Source organism: Mustelus asterias, chromosome 4 (genome assembly GCF_964213995.1).
Source record: "Mustelus asterias chromosome 4, sMusAst1.hap1.1, whole genome shotgun sequence".
In the NCBI taxonomy this organism is placed as follows: Eukaryota; Metazoa; Chordata; class Chondrichthyes; order Carcharhiniformes; family Triakidae; genus Mustelus; species Mustelus asterias.
The window spans coordinates 145727407-145754733 of NC_135804.1; the positions used below are offsets into that span (position 1 = coordinate 145727407).

The window sequence follows — 27327 nt, forward strand, 5'->3', positions numbered from 1 at the left end:
TTTTTTCTCCCAGAGGGTCATAATTTTTTGGAATTCTTTTCGATGGAGAGCAGTGGTGGCAGTGCCATTGAAAAGGCTGAGGTAGATTCTTGACTAACAAAGGAGTCAATGGTTAGAGTGTAGGCGTAATGTGGAGATAATAAGATCAACCACGATCTTATTGAATGGCAGAGCAAGCTTGAGGACCAAATGGCCTACTCCTAATTCTTATGTCCATAAGTAGATACGGTGGTAGGGTCTTTGGGCTTCTTTCCCATTATCTCAAAGCAAAAAGCTGTTAATGGTAACATAAGCTGTGAGAAACTTTTAATTATACATGGACTACATTGCTGCAATTAAATTGACAAAGCTTTTTTTAAACCCATTGAAAATCTGACCCAAGTGTTGTGCTTCAGAAAATAAGGAAAATACTTTACTTACAAATTAAGTCTCAACAGGAGAGGAGAAAAATACATCAAGGGATCAGATCTTGCTGGAAAAATAACAGCAAATCCCCAGAATTTGACTGCCAATTTATGCTGCTCCCTTGACTTCTCATTTAAATTCAATAACTTTCAAAGGAATAATTAAGACATGTTAAACAATGCGATAACTGATCATGAAATGCCAATTAACCTCTCTAGCCCACTCCAGAAACATTGTAAATCATTCAATCCCATGCCTGCATGTAGACAATAGAGAAATTACAAAAACTGCAACGGTAATTGTGTTGAAGGAGAAATTCTACTTTTCATTTGTCTTTTTCTTAATCCAATTTTCTATCCCCTTTTTTGTATTTCATGTGTCTCAGTTCAGCCACTCTAATTCACTCGCTCTCAGTGTTTCCAGAGGTTTCTCTCGATCGTCTTCAGATCCCATTGTTTAAGGAGATATTGCTGGACTTGCTGTTTACCAAGCTCCCAGATGTCGATGCTTTCACTGTGACATTATCGGTTTTCAATTCCAGCAAGTTGGGGCACAAATCATTTTGGAGTGGAAATAGTAATGCAGCAAGATGCCCTGGTTCAGCAAGATCCAGCCTGTTACCGTCTCAATGTGAATAGCTGAGGCTGGACAACGATGCACAACGTAACCACAGAATCTATGTTAAAAGTTTATTAGTGTCACAAGTGGCTTACATTAACATTGTAATGAAGTTACCGTGAAATCCCCTAGTGGCAGAGGATGAATGTGGCATCGCCATAGCATCTAACCAGCACGTCTCTTGGACTGTGGGAGGAAAGCGAAGCGCCTGCAGGAAACACACGCAGACACGGGGAGAACATGCAGACTCCACACAGACAGTGACCCAAGCCGGGAATCGAACCTTGGTGCTGTGAGGCAGCAGTGCTAACCATTGTGCCGTCCCTGTTTTCCCTATCCTGTAATCTTAATGCAAGTATAGAAATTCAGGGAAAACAAAATTTCACACATTTACAGGGATTTACCATAAATGAGGTTTAAGTAGCATCTTCCATAAGTGACATTGCCGCAGAGTTATTACATTAGAGTGAAGAATTGCACAACTTTTTTGAACACTTTAACCTGAAAGTTGGGACTGTTGAATGTTCAAACTCTCAGTCAACTATACGGTAATATTTGAACTAAAGATGGGAACGAGCGCACTGGCAGCTGATATTTACTATATCAATTATTTCATTGAAAGAAAACCAGCACCATTTCAAGCTATATGGAATCAAAGGCACAAACTACCCAGTACTGCAGTATGTTTGAGCATCAGTGAGTGATCCTCAATCTAAAGTGAACTACCACCAAGAGGCGTTTCCTTCTACATTGGATTTCTACATGATTGCAATTTATATCTGTTTGATATCAGTTTGCCTTACAGGCTAACTTTACTAAAATCAATGCAAGCTGCATGATGAATACCAATTTCACGGTCAGTTAACCTGATGAAAGGAGGTAGAAATAAATTAAAGGCAACTATTAGCACAAATGTGCTGCATCGTATGTCCAGCAGCCAGACTTAATCTTTCAGCTGCTCGACCTGATAATACAGCATCTTTATTTTTCAATAAATTGGTTTTGCATTGAGCATCATAGGTTAACGAGCAATTAAAAAACCAAAAAGTGATAAATACGTAGACGTTATTTCTCCCTTCAAAGTGTTTAGCACAAAATAACAATAATGGATGCCAGGATTATTTACAAAGTTCAAATTGCATCTTAAAATGAGAGCTCTCCCCAACATCTATTCTTATGCAGAGCAGCAGGCACATTGAAACATCAAATGAAGCTCCTCTCCAAGTGGCACACCATCCTGATTTGGAAGTATATTGCTAGGTCAAAATCCTGAAACTCACTCCCTAACAGCAGTGTGGGCAGTACCTACACTTGAAGGAATTAGCAGATCGCAACATCATCTTCTCATGATGTGGAGATGCTGGCGTTGGACTGGGGTGGGCACAATAAGAAGTCTCACAACACCGGATTAAAGTCCAACAGGTTTATTTGGTATCAACTCACCTGATGAAGGAGCAACATTCCGAAAGCTCGTGATACCAAATACACCTGTTGGACTTTAAACCTGGTGTTGTGAGACTTCTTACTGTGTCATCTTCTCTTGGTCAAGGAGTGATGGAAGTTCAATGCTGGATTTGCCAGCCTCACTCACATTCCAATGAATTTAAAAATATTTCCAAAATGTACAGAGGCCTTCATGCAAGTTGTTTCATTAAATTGTGGCTTCTTTTGACAATAGCTGTGTCCTAGTAACCAGCCATATAACGGATGCAAGATGACACTCAGACTGAAGCAATAACTCAGACATCTTGATTTCTCTAATCTTGCAATGAGCTTAGCGCAACTATTTAAAAAAACAAAAGAAATGCATAGTCATAAAAATACCCACCAATAAACAGCCAGACAATTCCCAATTTCAGCTTCCATATAAGCAGATCTATGACCTGAATCATGTTTAAAGTTGATTTGAGAACAATCTCATTCATGCCCCTTAATCGGTGAGTGAACGCCAAGATTAAACGCTCACTGTTCTGGAACATGAATGGCCGCAACAGACATTAAAAACATCAACAGGTAAAAGGGCTTAAGTGAATTCACGGATATTTGGGGATCTAAAATGAATCCAAACACCATCAAAATGAGATTCCACAAAAGCAGGAAATAAAAGAAAAGGAATAAACCTCAGACAAACGGTGCCGGTTGCTTTTTCTCGTGCAATATTTTATTAACATTTATGGATAACCCAACTCTTCAAAATGGTCAATGTCAAAAGATAATGTCTATTTGTAATTGATGTTTATTCCCCCAGAAAAGCTAAATGACAACTGGGTAATCGAACTTGTATTTCTCAATGAAAACTCAGTTACTAATTTACAAAAATTGGTACAACAGATTACATAAATAAACTAAATCACTTTAAACAAGCCCTGTACAGTAAACCAAAGTACATGCCCTTTGGTAGGACTCCTGCAGCTGAAGGAAGAGCTCTCCTTGGACTTCTTAAAGCACTCATCTCCTAATTTGCTTTGAATCTTTATTTTACAGTTCGCCTTATGCAGGATCGATCACAGTCTGTGGGATTCCTATTTTGTGTCATAGCATCATTCGTTTCTAATATTTGCTCTGTGGAGCTAAACTATTTCAGTAATGCAAGTGCACGTTACAATATTGGCATTTAAAATTTATACAAGATGCCATTAATATCTGGTCATTTTTGTACAAAAATGAGTCTTCCATATATGTCAGGATAGGCAACACACTAAAGGACATTACTTTCCATTATCCTGTGCATATATATATATCTAAGACAAGAAACAGCCATTCTCCCTCAAAAAAAGCCCTATGATTCTTCAATTCAGTTACATCAGTTATAATACAACTGTAACATTTTAATTCCATGGTTAAAAAAACTGCAATTTCCAGTGTGTTTTATTACACTGCAGCATCCTTACCCTCTACAACCTATAAATGCAACATTTTTTAATTGACTGAACACTAGAGCTTATATTCCATGCAGACAGGGTCTGCAAGTACCTACCCCAGAAGTCACCAATATTCCATCAGGATTTCAGAGTAGTCCACTACACAGCCTGCCCACAGACGTACTGCTGTAGGGTTGCAACAAAACCAGCTGTGAATTATGTGGCAAGCTGTGAAATCACAGGTCTTTTATTAGGCACAGATTATACAGCACAGTTTTGGAAAGAGGCAGAAATGTGGCCAGCGACTAGCACACCCACACGGTTCTGCTGCTGTTCCAATCGACTGCAGAGAAATCAAAAACAGCCAGTTTCCCAAAAGGCAAAAAAAAAATGCTTCTTATTCAAGAGCCCGCATCATGGGACGGGTGGGTCATCTCCCACTTTAAAATATTCTTAAAATGCCCAGAGGTGCAAGGTGGAGAGGCAAGAGTTGATAAAAGGGAGGTACAGAGTAACTCCATAAAAAGATGGAAATAAACTGATGGTAATTGTTTTAAATGGGTGAGATCATAAATAAGCCCACTGTACAGAATACTTGACTGCTCCATGTTTCCAATTAGTCCCATAGACTTGATATATGTTGTAGTATAAGGCAATCTGTCCATTAAAGATGTTCAGTAAATTAGAACTTTAATAAGCAGTGACAATTTGCATTGCAAATTTCATCAAGAAAAAGTGGCCAATTTCCCCTTCCCAAGTACACAGACCCTGCAATGAATTGTGAACAAATACTCTGAATTGCTAAAATACATCACTAAGTTGTGCACATAAATCAAAATCATACATCAGAAAAAGGAAATAATTTTGATTAAAAAATTAATTACAAATAATGAAAACCTTGCAAATTCAATACAGCGAATCCAGGATGAAACACAAACCACGTGATAGAAATCAGGGCAAGGATTGAACTTTTACAAAATGAGTGAAGGAAGCAGCAAAGCATTAAAGTTTAAATTACTTATTTACCATGCTAAGAACAGATCCTTAAAAAAGGTTATGCCAACAGACACAAGATACCAAATGTCAAAAGCCGTGCCCTAAATACAGTATCGCTATATTTTGTTTCTAAGCATGGTAAAATCATTTTACTTTAAAAACAGTGCAATGGTGCACGCCTGCAAAAGAAAGAATTTAAAAAGAAATGTCCAAATCCTCATTGAAGATTAGCAAAAAGAAAACGACCTTTCCTTGCACGAAGGATAGGTCACATAGAAGTATTAGGTATGGCTATTTTGAATTTCCCCACTACATTCTGAAGTACAATTTTATATGGTTCACTGTTTGGTACAGCTAGCTAATTCTACATTACACCAATACTGGAGCACAAACTGATGGAGGCTGTACACTAGCCAACACTTTCAGTGGTGCGAACTAAAACAGCCTGACGGCATATGGGACATGTGGAGTTTTCAGACAGCCAGCGATCGATACAGTGAACATGATACTCGTGAGAGCAGGGAAGCTTGCGCAGCTTGTTTCCCGCAGTGTACTCACTAATGCAGACACTGCAGGTTTTAATTGCATCACTTTCCCCAAAATTTCTTGTGGACAAGTTGTCAATCTGCTCTTTCGTCAGTCCCCTGGGCTGATCGTCCTCGTCTTCATCATTTAGCAGGAAGAAATGAGCAAGCCTAAGTATGGGCAAAGTACCACTTTCTTCAAGGCCAAATAATCCTCGAGTTTGCTGACCTTCTCTTCTCCTAGCACCAGTTATGCTATCTGTTTCACTGCCATTTCGCTGTTCCCCTGCCTGTTGCTCGCCCATTCGACCTTCAGCAGCCATACTTGGGGATTCATTTGTGCTGCTCTGTGATTCGGAAACTTCCTGCGCTTGATTTTGGCCCCTGTTGCTAGATTCAGAATCGCTGTCACTGTCCACAAAGGAACTTAGTTCCCCTCCCATCATTATCCGGCGTAGTATTGTTTGGAGGGCAACTGAGGCAGCCTCCCCAAGACCGGAATCAGAAATCCTACGAAAAGGAATCCGAATGGTGCTAACGTAAGTTCGCACCCCTGCTCGCTCAGAACGAGAGAACGTGCGCCTGAGCCCACCTCGCTCACTTTCGTATACAACTGTGTTGTCAGATGTTTGGGATCGTGACCGGGTCCTGTTGGCTATACTATCTCTATCTGCATTTTCACCAGGTCTCACCCTTCTCACTTGCAGATCTAACATAATGGTAGGCGGTCGCCGGCCAGCTACAGAGGGATCGCTGACGACAGCTTCTGAAGAATCAGCAGCTTCCTGGGAAGGCTCTCTCGGTTCAGCTGGCTCAGGTGCAGAAACAAGATTAGTTACTTCAGCCTGCACCTCATCTCCAGCCCGACTCTGCCTGGACACCACATGCTGTCTAGTTCTGGAACTTCCTTCTGTTCCACTTTCTGAAATGGATCTATCAGGCCTCTGGGAAGACCCCTGACGTCGTGACCTACTCGTCCCCTCACCAACGCGATGCAAGGGTGACCGACTTCGATTGCTTCTTGTTCTGGAAGACCTTCGGCGTTCTGGGCTTCTACTTCGACCCCCTCTTGGGCGACCTTGATGGGCCTGAGTTTCAAGCTCTCGTCTCAAAAGTTCATATCTGTTTTCATAGGATAATTCCCCACTTGGTCCTCTATTTCGCCTTGTTGCAGTGGATTCAGATCTCTCGGGCTCACTCTGGACATTTTCCACTGCTACAGCCATCGGTGGGGCTGTTACAGCATGTGGTGGTTGTGCCGCTGTTGGTGGGGATGCATTTATATTTCCGGATGGCACTGGTGTCACTGCTTCCTCTGCCGCTGGCACGGTTACTGCCACGTTTGAAGTGTCCATGGGTTGCTCGCTTTCCATCTCGGCACTTTGATCAATTCTACTCCGACTGACGTTGATCTCCAAGCTGAATCTAAAATCACCACTTGTTGGGTTTGTACGACTGACTGCTCTCCATGACCGGTTCCCACTTTGTCCACTTCGTGTCGTGTTCCCGGTTTGTCTAAAAGCATTCAACCACTCCAGCAGAGAATCTCCACTTGATCCTTCTTCTGAACCTTCAGCACCTATGGGATTAAACAAAAGAATCCGTCAGCAACTAAAAGATTATAGCATACCTATCTTGTAGGACCCTTTTGATTTTTTGAATGATATGAATCCTCCACACTGCTGGAATAAAATCTAGTTTGTTCATAGAGTTGTAGAAAGAGAGGCAATTTAATTCATTACATTTGAATAAACTCAGTGAAACAATTCTCCAACACATTCATGCACACGTATCTTATATTCATTGAATCATAGAATCCCTACAGTATAGGAGGCCACCATGTCCTCGAGTTATAGAGTCACTGCCCAATGCAAGTTTTTTCCCTCCTAATTTATCAAAACCTCCCCATTCTGAAATGCCTGCTCAAGGGAAACCTTGTGTTGAGTACATGTACATGACAGAATGCTGTGGTTGGCTAAAGTTAACCTTAAACTGATTCAATTCCAAAAACCTATGCCCCTGCAGGGCCTGGGATGGCTGGGGTTAGAGAATAGAAATAATGGTGCAGAGGGCCTGGCAGAAGAACAGAAACACTAGTTACACAAACAGATATCAAATCAAGACATTACTTGTGCTCAAACCTGCTTTATGAACACCGATTTGGATCTGATTGAGAAATGCCCAGAAAGTTGCCATCAACACTTGGCTTTTGGGTTCTTCTCTGTAGGATTATCAGATAGCGGACTGCATACAACCATCTATTTGGCCATCGGCTATTTGTTAGCTATTAGCCTTGGGACTTCACATCACAGGGCACTTTAGAAAATGCTTCGAGACAACGTAACTTGGGACATTGAGCAGGTTAGAATAATAATCCTCCCCTCAGATTGGCACGACAACATTGAATAGTGCAGCAATTTCTTGATCTAAAAAAAAACTTCAGAAGCAACCTTTGATAGAAACTTCAAACTAGTGCAAGCGCTTTCTTAATTAGAACATAAAGCAGACTACTTTTAATCTACCTCCTTTATTTCACTAAATCTACTAGTATAAGAGACAAAATACTGTGGATGCTAGAAAGCACATAAAAGCAGAAAATGCTGCAAATGCTCAGCAGGTCAGGCAGCATCCTGAAAGAGAAGCAGTTACTATTTCAGACTTGTGAACCTTCAAGAGCTGGTAAAGTTGAATGTAATGAACTGTGCAGGAACAGAGAAAGGTGGCCAAGTAGTGGGTGGGGGAAGGAGGAAAGAACACATGGAAAGATATGTAAGGATGAAAGGTAGGAGATTAAATGGCAAAAGAGTTGAGAATGCAAGGCAAAATGGGATAAGTAGAGAAACCGGAGGGGTTGTCAATGGCAACAGCTCTGCGAAAAGGTGGAAGTGATTATGATCCAAAATTGGTGAACTTAATGCAGCATCCAGAATACTACAAGGCAGCACAGCGGCGAGCACTGCTGCCTCACAGCGCCAGGGGCCCAACTTCAAATCCAGCCTTGGGTGACTGCGTGGATTTTGCATGTTCTCCCCGTGTCTGCGGGAGTTTCCTCCGGGTGCTCCGGTTTCCTCCCACAGTCCAAAGATGTGGTGAGGTGGATTGGTCATGGTAAATTGCCCCTTAGTGTCAGGGGGTATTAGGAGGATAAATACGTGGGGTTACGGGGATAGGGTTGGGGAAAGGGATTGTCGTCGGTGCAGGCTTGATGGGTCGAGTGGTCTCCTTCTGCACTGTAGGGATTCTATGATGAGATGCCCAAGCAAAAGATGATGCGTTGATCAAGCTCCCATTGAGCTTCAAAGCAGCAGTGCAGGAGGCCAAGGACAGTGAGAGTGTGTGGAGAATTAAAATAACAAATGACTGGATGCTCAGGGTCACACTTGTAAACTGAATGCAGGTAAACAGCAAAATAATCAGCCGATGTAGGAGAGCACACAGTGAGCAGTGGATACAGAACACTACACTGAAAGTAGTACAAGTAAATCGCTGTTTGATCGGGAAAGAATGTTTGTTGTAGCCCTGGAGATTGGGAAGGGAGAAGGTGAAGAGCAGTTGTTGCATCTCCTGTGCTTGCATAAAATGCTGTGGGAGCGGAGTGTTACGGGTTACTAAAGAATGGATCAGGATGCTGGGGTGGTGTATTCTTTGGTAATGCTGAAAGGAGGGGCAAGGAGTTTTAAGGTTTATTTATTAGTGTCACAAGTAGACTTACATTAATACTGTAATGAAGTTACTGTGAAAATCATCTAATCGCCACACTCTGGCGCCCATTCAGGTACACTGAAGGAGAATTTAGCATGGCCAATGCACCAACCAGCACGTCTTTTGGACTGTGGGAGGAAACCCACGCAGACGCGGGGAGAACGTGCAAACTCCACACAGATAGTGTGGAGCCGGGGTATTAGGAGGGTAAATATGTGGGGTTATGGGGATAGGGAGCTGGGAATCGAACCCAGGTCCCTGGCGCTGTGAGGCAGCAGTGCTAACCACTGTGCCCTTGTTGGATTGACCTTGTCTATTTCATCAGACATCACATTCAACAGATCTTCCTCCGCCATCTTCAATGTAATACCACCACCAGGTATATCTGTCCCTCCCAGGATTTCAGTCAGCAGGTGCTGGGAATGATTCTGTTGTTGCCATTTCCATCTTTACACCCATCCTTTGTTTCACTTGTCCCATCAGCATGCTTTTCTGGCTTGCACAATTATCCCTCGTCATATAAATCACTCCTCCTTCCACCCTATTCCAGACCTTGCCTTTCATTTTTTTCTGGCTCTGTACATATTCAAAATCTTTTCCCATCTCGAACAGTTGAGGTCACAGATCCGAAATGTAAACTTTATTCTTCCATGGGATGGGAATGTCACTGGTAGAGCCAGCATTTATTGCTCATTCTTAATGGCCCTTTAGAAGATGGAAGTGAGATACCTCCTTCAAACACTGCAGTCTAACTGCTGTAGGCACACTCTCAGCACCATGAGAAATGGAGCTCCAGAATCTTGACACAGTGACAGTGAAGAAATCACAATACAATTCCAAGAAAACATGGTGTGTAACTTGGAGAGGAACTTGCAGGTGGTGGGTTCCGATGCATCTGCTACACTTGTCCTTTTAGGTGGTAGTAGCCATGGGTTTCGAAAATGCTGCCAAAGGAGCCTTCGTCAGTTGCTACAGTGCATCTTGCATACAGAACACATTTCTGCCACTGTGTTGGTGCTGGAGGGGGTGAATATTTAAGGTGGTGATTGGGATGCCAATCAAGCAGGCTGCTTTATTCTGTATTACATCAGGCTTGTTGAACCTCACTTATCGAAACAAGTGGAGAGTATTAAATCATACTCCTGACTTGTGCCTTGTAGATAGCAGACAGACTTTGGGAGTCAGGAAATGACTCAATGAATTCCAAGTCTCTGACCTGCTCTTAGTCATAGAGGTTTACAGCATGGAAACAGGCCCTTCAGTCCAACTTACCTATGCCACACTTTTTTTTTAAACCACTAAGCTAGTCCCAATTGCCCGCCTTTGGAACATATCCCTCTGTATCCATCGTACCCATGTAACTGTCTAAATGCTTTTTAAAAGACAAAATTGTACCCAACTCTACTACTACCTCTGGCAGCTTGTTCCAGACACTCACCACCCTCTGGGTGAAAAAATTGCCTCTGGACCCTTTTGTACCTCTCTTCCCTCACCTTAAACCTGTGCCTTCTAGTTTAAAATTTCCCTACCTTTGGAAAAAGATGTTGACTATCTAGCTGATCGATGCCCCTCATTATTTTATAGACCTCTATAAGATCACCCCTCAGCCTCCTATGCTCCAGAGAAAAAAGTTCCAGTCTATCCAGCCTCTCCTTGTAATTCAAACCATCAAGTCCCGGTAGCATCCTAGTAAATCCTTTCTGCACTCTTTCTAGTTTAGTAATATCCTTTCTGTAATAGGGTGATCAGATCTGTACACAGTATACTACACAAGTGTAAGCGAGAGAGAATCTAACAATCTCCCCATGATATTCATCGGATTTGGAACTAGAGTAGCAATCCCATTCATAAAAATTATGGGTGATTGGGGGGCATGCTGGCAGTGGTTAGCACTGCTGCCTCGCAGCTCCAGGGACTCTGGTTCGATTCCTGGCTTGGGTCACTGCATTAATACGGCTAGTCCAGTTAAGTTTCTGGTCAATGGCAAACCCCGGCAAGCTGGTGAAGGGTCCAGAGATGGTAAAGCCATTGAATGTCAAAGGGGAGACTGTTAGATTGTAATATGCTGGACACAGTCATTGCTTGGCACTCGTGTGGCAACTGTTATTTGCCACTTATAAGCCCAAGCCTGAATATTGCCTTGGTCTTGCTCCACATAGACATGGACTGCTTCAGTAACTGTGATCATTGATGAAGTAGCTGAAGATGGTTAAGCCAAGGGCACTACCTGAGGAACTGCTGCAGCAAAGTGCTGGTGCTCAGATATTTCAACTACAACCATCTTCCTTTGTGCTAGATTATGACTACAACCGGTGGAGATGTTTCCCATCGAGTTTGCCAAGGCTCCTTGATGCCATAGTCCGTCAATTGCTGCCTTGATGTCGAGTCACTCAGACCTCACATCAGGAGTTCACTATCCATGTTTGGACCAAGGCTGCAATGAGGTCACAAGCTGAGTCGTCCAACAGAACCCAAATTGAGTGTCAGTGAGCAGGGTATTAAATGCAAGTTCAGCTTGGTGTAACCGATGATATCATCTTCCATCAGTTTGCTGATGATTGAGAGCAGACTGATGGGGCAGCAATTGGTCAGATTAGACTTGTCTTGCTTTCCGTCAATGGGACATTCCTCGGCAATTTTCCATAGGGTCAGGCAGATACCACTGTTGTAGCTGCACTGCAACAGCTTGACTAGGTGTGGGGTTAGTTCTGGAGCACAAGCTTCAGTAATGCTGCCAGGATGTTGTCAGGGCTCAAAGTTTTTGCTATATCCAGTGCCTTTATATCCAGCTATTTCTTGATATTACTCGGGAATAAATCAAATTGGCTGAAAATGGACATCAGTAACGCTGAGGATCTTGCGAGGATGACGATGGCTGTAAATGCTTTAGCTTTGCCCTTTGCACAGATGTGCTGAAATTGGGGATATTTGTGGAACCTCCTCCTCTGGTTAGTTGTTTAAACGTTCACCACCATTCATGAGTGATGTGACAGGACTGCAGAGTTTAGATCTGATCCATTGTTTGTGGGATCACTTACCTGTCTAACACATGCTGCTTCTGATTTTTGATATTCATGTAGTCCAGTGTTGTAGTGCAGTGTTGCAAGTGAAGTTCTGCTCAGGTGCTGCCAAACCTGAAATATTTCTAGCATTTTCTATTTGTACAAGTTAATTCACTACAAAGTAGCAAGAAATTTAACCAAGCACAAGCGTATTACTTTGCAGCATCCTGACAGGGATTTTGAGGGGCCCTACCCTATTTGCTGACGCTGAAACATTGTCCAGTCACACATACGTTTAATTTACCCAGGAATAAAACCTGGAAGTCTTCCATAGTCAACCTATCAATATCTGATCATCCTGAATCCTGATTGTTTGATGTGCTTGGTGGACCTTCCTGTTGTGCATTTACTACTAGTCCAATCTCTTAAGATTGGACAGTCCATCCAGACAGGGATGTATCTATTATCAATATCACCAAGCAAGATCAAGAGCAAAGGCTTGGTCAATCCTTACCTGTTGAGAAAGGGACATTCACTGGTTGAGTAATTTAAGTTGATGGAATCTCACAAACAAGGTTTGAGAACCACGACAGTGGCCACATTTTTGCAGACAGCTTTTCATTGAAACCCATTATCTCAATAAAAAGAAAAGCAATTGTGAGTAGCACAAACCAGCCAGCTAGTTCAAAATAATGCTCTTAAGAACATTAATTGATTTATGAACCCAACTCCTGGACCGTATTGATTACCTGCTGCATGGCCATGCCAGCCGGACTCCAAGGTGCTCTGATGAATCTGTCATCCAATGCAGATAACCGTGGGCATCCTTGATGTGTTGTGAGTACAGACAGGCACTTTGCAAAACCTTGGGTGCCAGTGTGGCGCCAAATGGCATGTCCTTAAACCGACAGCTTTGTCTTTTGAAACTGAACCAGTATCTCCAATGACATTCCTAAATAGCGATATAAAATTAGTCATCTTTCACATCCACAGCTGCTAGCCCATCTCCTACTGCCTGAATTATCTCAAGAACTGTAAACTCCTTTAATTTTTCTGAAGAATTAATTTAGAACCCTGAAGTGGAACAGTGGGTGCAGTTAACTACCTTCCCATGCTTCTGCTTCAATACAAAAGATCTGATGTAGAAGCCAGTTTTCTTTCCATGTTTTCCTCCCCACTGTCCTTCAGTATGTTGTTGTCTCCCAAATCTGTCTCCTTCCTGCAATTCCATGTTTGCTGAAACCAATCAAGTTTCTGTTCCTGCCACGGCATCTGAAATTGCCCTAATCAAAGCCACAAACAGAATCTTCTTTGACTTTGGGGCATTTTTCTTCTATCCTCTCTGCAGCCTTTACCTCATCAATAAATTAATTTGGGAGCTGAAAACACATAAGAACTTCAGAATGGAACGCGAGGTTGAGATGTGGGGCGGTGTTCACAAGGACAGAGCGTAAACCTGTTTTTCCTACGGAACAAGGAATTGATACAAGGTTCTAAACAAACTGGATAGTAGCCGAGGAAAGGGACTCAATTACAATGTCAACTAGCACGGTGTCCAGGATGTAAAGTTGACTCATCAGCAGTTTCATAGGAATAGGACCAAAGGGACAGGATGTGGGTTGCAATAAGAAAACAAGCTCAAAGAAGCTTTCCTAATTTGTCCTTGTGCCTTCAGGTATTTATTACCTTTACCCCCAGGTCTCTCTGCTCCTGCACCCTTTGTAAAAGGCAAATGAGCGGTGAGGGTTCCAGTGGAATGGTCAGGGATGGCTGTGTGTGAGACTGCTTGTTTATTTCAAAAACATACATTGGAATGGACATGAAGGAGTTCAGCTCACATAAATATTTGGTGACATGTACTGGTTATAAGCTGAGAACAGGGAGGGAACCCAAAATAAATTGAAGCCTTGTGATTGGATAACATTGATGTTGTCAGGACAGAGAATTCATAAACCAGTGTCCAGATGCAGAGGCAGTTGTATGGTTTAAGAACCAGGAGGCTCTAAAAGAACAGAATATCAATAGATGCGCTGCTAGAGATTGTCCAGTGCAATTAAAAGGATGAGGAGCAGAGTGTCAATAAGGAACCAAATGATGATGTTCCAGGAGTACAGTGGGAGTGCACCGTGTGCCCAGGTGTAAACAGAGTGCTTCGGTATAATAGGTAAAAGAATAGCCGTGGGAGTGAAACCCAAGTAAATTAGAGGAGGCAAAAGATGGAGAAAGATAAATCCATACGATCAGCGATGATCCAAGAAACAGTGGTAGGGAAGTGAGCAACACACACCTGGGTGCAGCAGGAAGAGCTTGAGAAGCTAGTTCAGCAAGGGTGACAGAGGAGCTCTGTGTAGAGGAAAGATACATTGTTATGGGAAGTGATGGAAGCAAAATTACATTTAAGTGCATAATATTGAGAATATATCTCAAGTTGTGGGCACTTATTGGTGTTCTGATAAAGAATTGATCCCCAAATGAATGATTGCTAAGAACAGCCCCCTCCAACTCTTTTGACTGACAAAATTCAAAGAAATACAAGCAATTAGAATTTAATGCCAACTAATTTGGTTTTGAGGGTCAAATTATCAGGTCACACAAGCCCCATATAATTAATTGCTGGAGATCATAGATTAAGGGATAATTCATACTTCCTTTATCAACATGTACCTCTAATTTAGCAAAACATCCCAAGACATTTCCTGGAGCATCGCAAAATAAATTTGACATTGAGACAGATGATCAAAAGCTTGGTCAACCAGGTAGCTTTTAAGAACACTGTAAAGGAGAGGTTGCTGGGGAAGCAAATCCAGACTTGGCAGCTGATGGTCTACCTACCAATGATGCAGCTATTAAAATCAGGGATGCTCAAAGGGTAGAATTACAAGTGCAGATATTCAAGTGATGTAGGGGTGGAGAGATTAGAAACAGGGAGCAGGGGAGGTAATTGAAAACAAGATGAGAGTTTTGAAATTGAGGCATTTCTTAATCAGCAGCTAATAGGCGAGTGAACACAAATGGGTGAATGGGATGAAGCACGTTAAGTCACAGAATTCTGGATGACCTCAAATTTACAGAAGCTAGAAAACAGGAGGGCTGCCAGGAGTGTGCTGGAATAGTCAAGTCCAGAATTAACAGAGGCATCAATGAGGGTTTTGGACACAGATGAGCTGAGGCAGGGACAGTTTTGGGCAATATTACGAGGTAGAAATAGACCGTCACATTATGGCATGGATGTACTCGAAGTGCATATGACACCAAGCTTATGACCAGTTTGGTTCAAACTCAGACAGTTGCCTGGGATGTAGATTGGTGGTGGGGACCAAAAACTATAGCCTCAGTCTTCTCGATATTTAGGTAGAGGAAACCCTGTTAATTCAGTATTGGATGTCAGGCAAAATGTTTAACAACTTACAGTGGAGGAGTTAAGAGAACTCAGAGATAGGATAGCGCTGGGTGTCATCAGCGTGCATGTGGAAACTGAAGCTCTATTACTAATGATATCAAAGGGCAGCATGCTGATGAGAAATAGGAGAAGCCCAGGTTGGATCCTTGGGGAGAACCAAAAGTAATGGTAAAGGCAGGTAGAGAAGCAACTGCAGGTGATTCTCTCACCACAATTAACTAGATAAGAATGGAAAAAGGCGAGTGCAGTCCCATCGAGAGGTGTTGGGGTGAATGATGCAGTCAACCGTTTCAAAGGTTACAAATAGGGAGGTTAACTTATTTTTGTTAGGTAAACAGATTGTCATTTTGATAAGAGCTATTTTAGTATTGCGGCAGGGATGGAAACCTGTTTGGAAGGACTGAACCATGGTGTTCCGGGAAAGATGGGCATGGGTTTGGGTAGACGACAATACCTTCAAGGATTCCAGAGGGGAAGGGGAGTGGGTTGTAGCGAACAAGGATTGAGAAGTCAAAGTTGATTGAGGAGAGGTGATGACAGCGGCTGTATACAACGGAGACGGGGTCAGTACCTGAGAAATTAGTTTTAGTCAGGGCATCCCCTCAAACCAGAGAAGGATAGATTTTGTTTTACGTGGTACTTAGATTATCCAGCTGGGTTCATAGCATGAAATGTTTCTAGTATTGCTGATATCACATGGTGATACGTTTCTGGGTCTGACAAAGATCAGAGGGAAATTGCATTGCTAAACATAATTTTGCTACCAGGTGTCGATTGCTCCTGATGTGTCATTGGTCCTGACAAAAAATCCTAAGTGTCACAGTAAAAGCCAGTGAACCTTCAATATTGTTTGACTGGACTGACAAGATACAGTAAGATTGGGGACTTTCAACTAGAAATTGTCATCTTTCTTTGAGTACTTCCTGTCAATTTTTTGCTCAATACCATGGGATAAATGATGCAGTTAGTTGTTCATTGCGGGTAGATTGAGAACATGAGGCAAACAGAAATGTTATCTTTTAGTGACAAGTCTTTTATGCATTAATCATACAGATCACCGATTTGAGTGAGCTAATGCATTCTACACAGTACTTCAGCCTCTGGCAAACATTACGTTCAGCACTTTTTCAAAAGTGCTTTGATAGTGTCAGTTATAGTGGCAGCATACATACCAATGATAATGGCCTAGTTCAACATCATCTGTGCTAAAATGCCAATTTTGTGCCTCAGTTCCCTCCTTTGTGTTTTTAAAAGAATTACTTGGCCATCTGGAGATTGCCTTATGACCTGATAAAACACTGCCTGTTAACTGGATTTGTAAACGGGCCAACCCTTGCCAAGAAGGACATTTCATTAACATTTGTTCTTAGATTTTGTCAACTGGTCCAGCGAGCCAAATTCCTGGGAGAAATCCTGTAAAAGAAATCATGAAGTGGCTGGTTTTGAAAATTCAAAAAAACACTTGTAAGCTCAAACCGACAAGGATCATTCATGGAGGGACTGGAGGTTTTCTCTCACTTGCAAGGGACGCCACTCAGTCTTGTCAATTGTGAGGAAACAAATAGGCTCAGTGGCTTATGGTGAGACTTTAAAGGATGCAGCAACATTTACTTGCAGTGTCATGATTTTCATGTGCTGATGGAACAAAATTTCTCCACATCAGTCCAGCCAGGAATTAGTCCTATGGAATGTGCAGGATGCTCCATTGAAGCACCAATAGAAATGTGATGGCCATTTCAAAAGTCATCTAAATGGTTAAGTTTCACTACCCCTGCTGGATATTGCATAAATTTGGACACCGAACAAGAGACAGGATTAGCCTCAACTCTTACACTCTCAAAGGACAAAAGTCTACTTAGAGGAAAAATGGATCCTGGTCTGAAGCTTATCCTGACCACAAATTCAATCAATGATTTCAGGAGAGAGAAACTGTCAAAATAGTTATTTATCCCACATTCTGCTTCAAAGTAAGGGGGTGAGTGTTACAGGGGAAGAACATTTTGGTTGGGCCCATCCTGGGAAAGAGAGCCATAGGATACAACAGCGATATATTATCAGGAAGCTTAAACAATGATGCTAACGTTTTTATTCTATACCCTGATTTTCTGACCTCAAAGGCAGAGAAAAGTGGAAAATTTCCAAAACGACTAATATAATTACATTTCAATGCTAATGACCATATTTCTGTACCTCACTGTTACAAGTGGGGGCCTTATCATTTAAGGCTCACCTCTGTTATCACCAGAACCTTCACTCCTCCGAACATCAGGGTTGTTCTGAATGACACCGTCCTTCACCTGCTGTAGACGCCTGATAAGTTCGTCTTCCGTAATTTCCCCTTCAAAATACAATGAGGACAGGTGAACACTGCCATTAATTATAACAAACATTCTGGTGACCATCTATTAACACAAGAGTCACAGTCACAAGAGGGGTGCGTGCCTTTTTACACTATAATTTGGTGAAGTTCTGAATGTCAAGTTTCTCTTCCTGAAGGTACTGACTCTTACTGGGCTACAATGCGATAGGAACCAACACCCAAACCTTCAACAACCCAACCTACCAGTACCTCTGTTAACTAACCCTTCATGTGACCCTTTCAACTAAGGAAAGTACTACAGACAAACCTGACATCCAAACATGGACACACATGTATATATACACACACATACATACATTTTTACCAACAAGAGGACCTGGACAGCAACCTGGAAGGGCAATTTTCACTGATTTCCTCTTTCCAGCCAGGAGTAACCAAGGCAATTGCAGCAGTTCAGTTTCTTCTTCAACTGAGATCGGTTAATTTGGTGCAGTCTGAGAATTAAAACTGGCAAGCTCAGGCCTGTATGGTTCTGCATTGTGCTAGGCACTGATTTTAACCACTAAGCCTTTGTGACATATAGACAATTTTCAAACAAACAATGGCAAACGTTTAGAGGAATGAGAAGCTATATCTATGGAGGAAGCCATATCTATAATCTTTGCATTATTGTAACCTTCTGGAAAACCTGTAGCATTCTACATCTTTGACTGAGTCGGGATCACATAAGCGGCCCAAGGCCGTCATAGAGATCACAAGGCGTTTGCTCCTTAATCTCAGCGATGGTAACAGCAGGTCTACTTCCCAATCTACTTTAACAGGGCTACTACTGATCTGATGAGAAGCAAAGTTTTTCATGTGTAGACTGTGAATGTCATGCTTAATTTATAGCTGGCTAAATGAGCTAGCTTTGCTTATTTTCAAGTCTAAGTTTATAATGTGTATGCTACCTGCAGTGACGTTTTCCAAATACAATCATCAGCTTTGAAACCAATTAATCTCTCTTCCTAATAAAGACACAACTAATGCATCCCGATTAAAGTAAATTAAGCACATGGTCTCCGGAATAACATTTTCCACCATTTATAGCTTTCTCACTCCCCTAAAATTTTGCCATTGCTTGCTTGAAAATTGAAACAATCTGTCACAAAGGCTTAGTGGTTAAAATCAGTGCCTAGCACAATGCAGAACCATACAGGCCTGAGCTTGCCAGTTTTAATTCTCAGTCTGCACCAAATTAGCTGATCTTAGTTGAGGAAGAAATTGAACTGCTGAAATTGCCTTGGGTACTCCTGGCTGGAAAGCTTCAAAAAGCTTTGTGCATGAATCTCTTCATTCTATTGATCAAGGATCATCTCTACAAAGAGGGTGGTTTTAATTTCAATGTCACTCTGCAGAAATTCAAAGATGAGGGTTTAATAGACAGAGAGAGAGAGTTGGGCAGCATTCTAAATTTCTACTTGTTTGCTCTTCTAAGAACAAGAAGTTATGAAAGCAAGGCATTTTATTTCAGCGAATCATCCCACATTTAGTAGATTTTGGGAGTGCGCTGAGCTGTGTACCGATTCTAGGAGAGGCCTAAACACATCAGTGAGCCCAGCTGCAAAGCTATGATGAAAGTGTTCCCTGATCTCTCAGTGCACTGGAAGACCCCCCATCGCCTCCACAGAAACCAGGATCCCACCCCCTCCCATCATTGACTGCATGTTTCCTCACACTCCCCTCCCCAACTCAGATCACTGGCACAGGGCACTGGGACCCTCCCAATGGGTCCTTCACTGCCCTCAACATGCCCCCCTTTCATACCACAACCCCCTTTTCATGACCCCCCACTCAGGCCCCACCCACTTGACACTGCCAGTGTGCCAGGTGGGCACTTCCCAGGCATGTCCCTGATCACCCAGGGGCTTCAATGGCATCCAAGTAGGGTAGCACGGTGGTGCAGTGGTTAGCACTGCTGCCTCACAGCGCCAGGGACCTGGGTTCAATTCCCAGCTTGGGTCACTGTCTGTGTGGAGTTTGCATGTTCTTCCTGTGTTTGCGTGGGTTTCCTCCAAGTGCTCCGGTTTCCTCCCACAGTCCAAAGTGCAGGTTAAGTGCATTCACCCTCAGTGTACCCGAACAAGCACCGGAGTGTGGCAACTAGGGGATTTTCACAGTAACTTCAGTGTGAATGCAAGCCTACTTGTGACTAATAAATAAACTTTAAACTTTAAGTCTCCCAGCGTGGCCATCACATCTGCTCTCCACACCACACCTGATCCCGGGAGCTGAGAGAATCCAGTGAACAGGCTAAGCATATTTAAATGCTACTTTCAATATGTTAATCAGCCTTGTGCCATTTCTGGGTGAAAACCGGTTTGCGCCAGTAGCAAAGAATTGGGATGATTGCAAACTTTTTGACACTGGGCAATTTTCCAGGATTGGTGCAATCTGCACCTGGCACAGCAAGGCAGGAAAATCGCTCCGCCATTAGATCTCATACTGAGTCTTAGCTTGTGTACCCTTGTTGCAGAATCACTGACAATCATTTACCACTTACCCTCTTAATCCTTACAAAGTTTAAATAATTCTTTTAGAAAGCACTTTAAACACTCTTGCTCCAATGATTCTAGTCCCAGTTTTTCCAAATCTCTCACCATAACTATGTAAAACTGCAAAATCTAGAAAATGGACTTCCACTGTGAAAACAAGCATCATTCCTATAGCAAATAACAAAACAAAGAACAATACAGCACAGGAAGAGGCCCTTTGGCCCTCCAAGCCCGCGCCGCTCCCTGGTCCAAACTAGACCATTCTTTTGTATCCCTCCATTCCCACTCCATTCATGTGGCTATCTAGATAAGTCTTAAACGCTCCCAGTGTGCCCGCCTCAACCACCTTGCCTGGCAGCGCATTCCAGGCCCCCATCACCCTCTGTGTAAAATATGTCCTTCTGATATCCGTGTTAAACCCCCCCCCCCCCCTCACCTTGAACCTATAACCCCTCGTGAACGTCACCACCGACCTGGGAAAAAGCTTCCCACCGTTCACCCTATCTATGCCTTTCATAATTTTATACACCTCTATTAGTTCTCCCCTCATCCTCCGTCTTTCCAGCGAGAACAACCCCAGTTTACCCAATCTCTCCTCATAACTAAGCCCCTCCATACCAGGCAACATCCTGGTAAACCTCCTCTACACTCTCTCTAAAGCCTCCACGTCCTTCTGGTAGTGTGGCGACCAAAACTGGACGCAGTATTCCAAATGCGGCCGAACCAACGTTCTATACATCTGCAACATCAGACCCCAACTTTTATACTCTATGCCCCGTCCTATAAAGTCAAACATGCCATATGCCTTCTTCACACCTTCTCCACCTGTGACGTCACCTTCAAGGATCTGTGGACTTGCACACCCAGGTCCCTCTGCGTATCTACACCCTTTATGGTTCTGCCATCTATCGTATAGCTCCCCCCTACATTAGCTCTACCAAAATGCATCACTTCGCATTTATCAGGATTGAACTCCATCTGCCATTTCTTTGCCCAAATTTCCAGCCTATCTATATCCATCTGTAGCCTCTGACAATGTTCTTCACTATCTGCAAGACCAGCCAATTTTGTGTCGTCTGCAAACTTACTGATCACCCCAGTTACACCTTCTTCCAGATCGTTTATATAAATCACAAACACAAATGATGTTAGACAGCTAACATTATCTTTTATTTTTTCTTTTGTGGGATGTTGGCTTCCCTGGCAAGATGAGCATTTGTTGCCCATCCTTACTTGCCCTTGAACTGAGTGGCTTGCGAGGCCATTTGAGAGTCACCCACATTGCAGTGGGTCTGCATTTACATGTAGGCTACACTGGGTAAGGACACCAGATCTTCATAGAATCATAGAAACCCTACAGTACAGAAAGAGGCCATTCGGCCCATCGAGTCTGCACCGACCACAATCCCACCTAGGCCCTACCCCCACATCCCTACATATTTACCCACTAATCCCTCTAATCTACGCATATCAGGACACTAAGGGCAATTTTAGCATGGCCAATCAACCTAACCCGCACATCTTTGGACTGTGGGAGGAAACCGGAGCACCCGGAGGAAACCCACGCAGACACGAGGAGAAGGTGCAAACTCCACACAGACAGTGACCCAAACTGGGAATCGAACCCAGGTCCCTGGAGCTGTGAAGCAGCAGTGCTAACCACTGTACTACCGTGCCGCCCACTTTTCGGGAATTTTCTTCGTGAAAAGACGCTCGTGAACTAGACAAGTTTTTACATCAATGGTAGTTTCATTAACTGGATTTATTAACTGAACTTAAATTCTGCCATATAGGTTTTGAGCTCATGTCCTGCCTCTGGATTACTAGTTCATTGACATTACTGCTATGCCACCATCTCCACATGTACATTGAGTTACACTACACTTTCCAAAAAAATTGTTTAATGCCTTTGGCTTAAAGTAAAAAAATACAGAAACTCCAAAAGGATTTCAAGTATTATATCCTTTACACAAAGTCATAGGATTTTGGTCCACATTCTCTTCATTGCAAGGAAGTAGCACTAGTTACTCCATCAGGAGAATGGAAGTAGCCATTTCATTGAGTGATAGGACCAGAAACATTAGCCAACTGTTACATTCAACAGCCCCTCCCCCAGAATACAGCCATGACAAAAAAACACAATGAAATATCTATCAAAAAATGTGATTTAAAAAGTAAGCATTAAATCAGAAAGCTGGCCATAAAGCTTTGAAATATCATTTAGTCAGGAATCTAAACAATACTAGATAATCAGGACACCATCTCTTGAAATTTAGAAGAGAATTAAACTTGATGCTATAACTATGGATTTGTAATTGTGACTTGCCTCGACACAGGAGCATAAATTTCACTTTGCAATAACCCAGAAATGAGGAAAAGAAAAAAAACATTTCAAATAGCAGTGGAAACTTTGATAAGGATTGTTATCTTCCAAAGGACTAACTGAATCTTGCTCTCTTTCAAAACGTCGGTGCAAAAATTATACTTCCATCCACTGATAGCACCTGGCATATGGCAGGTCACACAGAGAAAGAGCTATGTATAGGGAGTTCTGTACCACATGGCACTTCCTGTACTTCTAGTAAATGCCACCTTTTACACCTGGATTGAAACAACAGGCTGCATACATACTTACATACATATTTACCTGTCAATCCTCTCATTCATGATTTACATCTCCAAGGTAATCATACTGCTGCCACATCCCACCCACCTCACCTTAGATTTGTAGCCTTATTCTGATCACCTCCCACTATTCAGTGCTGGCCCATTGCCCTGGCCAGATTCCTCATGTAATCTGAAAGTTGAACTGTGCCCTGGTCAGCTCAATCTCTTAACCTGTGAGCCAAAAGCAGCCCTGTGGAGGAAAGCAGAAGAGAACAAAGACAGAGGGAAACAAAAGAGACTAGAAAATGAACCAAGACAATGACAGAAGCAAATTAGCACATATAAAGTAAAGGGGTGGTAGCGTAAGGAGAGAAACACAGCCAGGTTTAAAACAAAAGTGTATCCTCAAATTCATGAGCAACACTGGAAATGAGGGAAGGAAAATAATTAAGATTAAGATTGAGCTTACTTTTGTCTCACTTGATTCACATCATAGTGAATATCTTAAATCTTAAAGCAGTAGCTTTCATTTCAATAAAAACTGGAGACCAAATTTCATGCAGGTGGATTGTATGGATTACACACTTGTCATAGTTTTGTGTTGGAAGACTATTAATTTCAAAAAGTGCATCAAATATACAGAAAGCATGAGAGTAAGCAGACAGACACAGACAGCAGCATGCCATTTCAGAACAAAAATGCTGGAAAAACTCAGCAGGTCTTACAGCATCTGTAGAGAGAGAAACAGAGTTAACGTTTCATGTCCATATGATTCTTCTTCAGAGCTTTTCTTTCAGAATAGAAGTTGATTTTCTACAGCTTTTCAGGCACTAGAAAGACTGACTGTCCTTAACAGTTTTGTGGATAGCTGGAAACAATCTAATAAGCACCAGCTCCAAGATATAGAAAGACATATCAGGTACCAATAATTTCAATATTTGCAAGACTCACTTGGAAGCATACAAACGAGTGCTGCTAGACTTGGACATCATCTTACAGGCACCAAGTATCTAATAATGTACCAAGCCCCAATTCCGTTCACTACTTCAGCCAAAGTAATTCATTGGATGTAAAGCACTTGGAGACATCAGTTGTGCATGAAACAAACCTCTCTTTCAACATTCAACCAGATCAAACCCTTCTTCTACCCTAACAAGTACCACTATCTTCACTTCAGTGCTGCCAAATTCCAGCACAGATACTCTAATTCTGTTTGATTCTAGAACTAGGTTCCAGTATTATCAAATTGCAAGACTAATCTCCAATACAGTTAAGCCCCATGCACACCCCAATACCATTAAAAACAAGACAACTACATCCAGTTTGCAGACCTTGCTGGGTATTCTCAGTTTTTAAAGTAGCATTTCACATCTAAATGCATGAATTTTTAAATGTAAATATACTGTGTTCTATGCAATCAAAATTCATCTGGAGTTTAAACATATATCCACACACACACATTGCACAGCAGACTGCTATACACATCTACACACACTGGATTGGCAATGACCCACAAAGGGATAGATAGGGAACATACCAGTCAAAAATGAGGACCAAGGCTTCCAATGAAAAATTAAGGATGAATGAAAACCAAGTGGTAAGCAGCTAGCAACCACTTAAACAAAGAAAGTAAAACAAAATCAATCCAAATATTTTTTGGCACGTGATTTTGACCACTATTTCACTTTGAAAAAGTAGAAACATTTTGGAATAGGAATATTGCTCGCAACACAAGTCGTGCAAAAATAGCAAAATTCACAAGGCTAACGATGAAGCGCTGTATGAAATGTCAGCGTTTGTCAGAGTCCAGTGGTCCTCTGGAAATCCCAAGACTCAAGTTCATGGGATTTTCCAGAGCCACCAGCTGAATAAAGGTGCTTATTTATGGTAACAGATTAAAAATAGAATTCATCCATGTCAATTTGTACAATGTGCCTGCAACACCCACAATTTGTTTAAATTACAGCAAAATTGGCCGTTCAGAAAGCTTGCCAAGACTTGCTATTTATCAGCATAATTCCCCCCTCCCCCACAACCCAACCAACGATGGGAAGCTACTGAACAAAGCCAAGAAATCCCCAAGCCACCCAAATAGCTGGAATTTGTTTTACATGTAAAAACAAGATGAAGGAAAGCTGTGCAAGTTATAACAAAAGGGAACGTTATTTGAACAAATTAAAAACATTGCTGTGCTCATTGAAGATACCTACTTAACAATATCCATCCAATGTGCTTAGAATATAGCAAAAACAGGAAATTCTGGAAAATCTCAGCAGGTCTGATAGCATCTGAGAGAGAATAGCTCTGACAAAGAGACAACCAGACTCGAAACGTTGGCTCTATTTCCTCTTTACAGATGCTGTCAGACCTGCTGAGATTTTCCAGCATTTTCTGTTTTTGTTTCAGATTCCAGCATCTGCGGTATGTAGTTTATGTGGTTAGATGAACTATATTTTGTACCGGGGAAGCAACATATATTAGTTTAATTTCATTAGCTCCATAGTCCCGCACTCTAAAACCTCATACCTTACGCAGATAGCACCGTAGGTATGGAGCTATACAATTTGTGGCTGTCTGTTTAATATTTTAGCTGCTAATGATGACATGCCCTTAACCAAGCAACTGAATTAAAAATAGTTGTTGAACCACATGTAGCTAACTTGCTAAGCCCAATTCTGAGAGGGACAAACCTCGATACAAAACAAAATACAGAAACATAACTCAGCAGAGGCGTAGAAGATCAAGTGTCCAGTTTTTGGTGAAATTACCCTCTCTCTGACCATTTTCCTTGACACTTGCATTTATTCCCATTACAGTGGGAGGGAAGCAAGTAAAACAATTTTATACCTATCTTCCTGCAATGTACAAGAAAAACACTACTTTCCAGAACCAAGAAACTCTAGTAGTCTTACACACTTTGTCTGTCCGGTACTACTTTCTTTGCAAACTTCTAATAAGAACATAAGAAATAGGAGCAGGAGTAGGCCATCTAGCCCCTCGAGCCTGCCCCGCCATTCAATAAGATCATGGCTGATCTGAAGTGGATCAGTTCCACCTACCCGCCTGATCCCTATAACCCCTAATTCCCTTACCGATCAGGAATCCATCTATCCGTGATTTAAACATATTCAACGAGGTAGCCTCCACCACTTCAGTGGGCAGAGAATTCCAGAGATTCACCACCTTCTGAGAGAAGAAGTTCCTCCTCAACTCTGTCCTAAACTGACCCCCCTTTATTTTGAGGCTGTGCCCTCTAGTTCTAGTTTCCTTTCTAAGTGGAAAGAATCTCTCCATCTCTACCCTATCCAGCCTCTTCATTATCTTATAGGTCTCTATAAGATCCCCCCTCAGCCTTCTAAATTCCAACGAGTACAAACCCAATCTGCTCAGTCTCTCCTCATAATCAACACCCCTAATCTGTGGTATCAACCTGGTGAACCTTCTCTGCACTCCCTCCAAGGCCAATATATCCTTCCGCAAATAAGGGGACCAATACGGCACAGTATTCCAGCTGCGGCCTCACCAATGCCCTGTACAGATGCAGCAAGACATCTCTGCTTTTATATTCTATCCCCCTTGCGATATAGGCCAACATCCCATTTGCCTTCTTGATAACCTGTTGCACCTGCAGACTGGGTTTTTGCGTCTCAGGCACAAGGACCCCCAGGTCCCTTTGCACAGTAGCATGTTGTAACTTTTTTCCATTTAGATAATAATCCAATTTGCTATTATTTCCTCCAAAGTGAATAACCTCGCATTTGTCAACGTTATACTCCATCTGCCAGATCCTCGCCCACTCACTCAGCCTGCCCAAATCTCTCTGCAGACCTTCTACGCCCTCCACACGATTCACTTTTCCACTTATCTTTGTGTTGTCTGCAAACCTTGTTACCCTACACTCAGTCCCCTCCTCCAGATCGTCTATATAAATGGTAAATAGTTGAGGCCCCAGTACCGATCCCTGCGGCACGCCACTAGTTACCATCCGCCAACCAGAAAAGCACCCATTTATTTCAACTCTCTGCTTCCTGTCGGATAGCCAATCCCCAATCCACGCTAACACCCTACCCCCAACTCCGTGTGACCCAATCTTCTTCAGCAACCTTTTATGAGGCACCTTATCAAACCTAATTCAACATGAGCAATGCCATGGGAGATCTGCTTAGAAATGGCAGTGCTGTGCTTTCACAAACAATACTCGGGGTGGTAGGGGGGCAAAAATGCACCCGCTCCCCTTCAGATTTATGAAAAGTTAAACACTAATTCTATCTCCAATTAAATTGTCATAATTGCTGGTTCAGAGTAACTACTACACATAACAGTACCCAAGATTGGAATCTGCTTCAGGTAACTAAGGA

At 42.3% G+C, this 27327-nt stretch overlaps 1 protein-coding gene across 2 annotated transcripts in view; it reads right to left on the minus strand.

The window, feature by feature from the left end:
- Positions 1–296: 296 nt before the first annotated feature.
- rlim (ring finger protein, LIM domain interacting) overlaps positions 297–27327 on the minus strand; it is a 52614-nt gene continuing 25583 nt past the window's right edge. Inside the window, exons 3-5 of one of the 2 annotated variants that reach the window (XR_013497673.1) lie at positions 17739–17846; positions 5034–6983; positions 297–4914 (exon numbers count right to left, since the gene is read on the minus strand). Coding sequence is in view for 1 of the 2 variants with exons in the window: in XM_078211897.1 (XP_078068023.1) it covers positions 5290–6983; positions 17739–17846 (1802 nt within the window). In the remaining variant the exon portion in view is untranslated. Of the gene's footprint in view, positions 6984–17738; positions 17847–27327 lie in introns of both variants that reach the window. The other variant, XM_078211897.1, reaches the window with a different exon arrangement.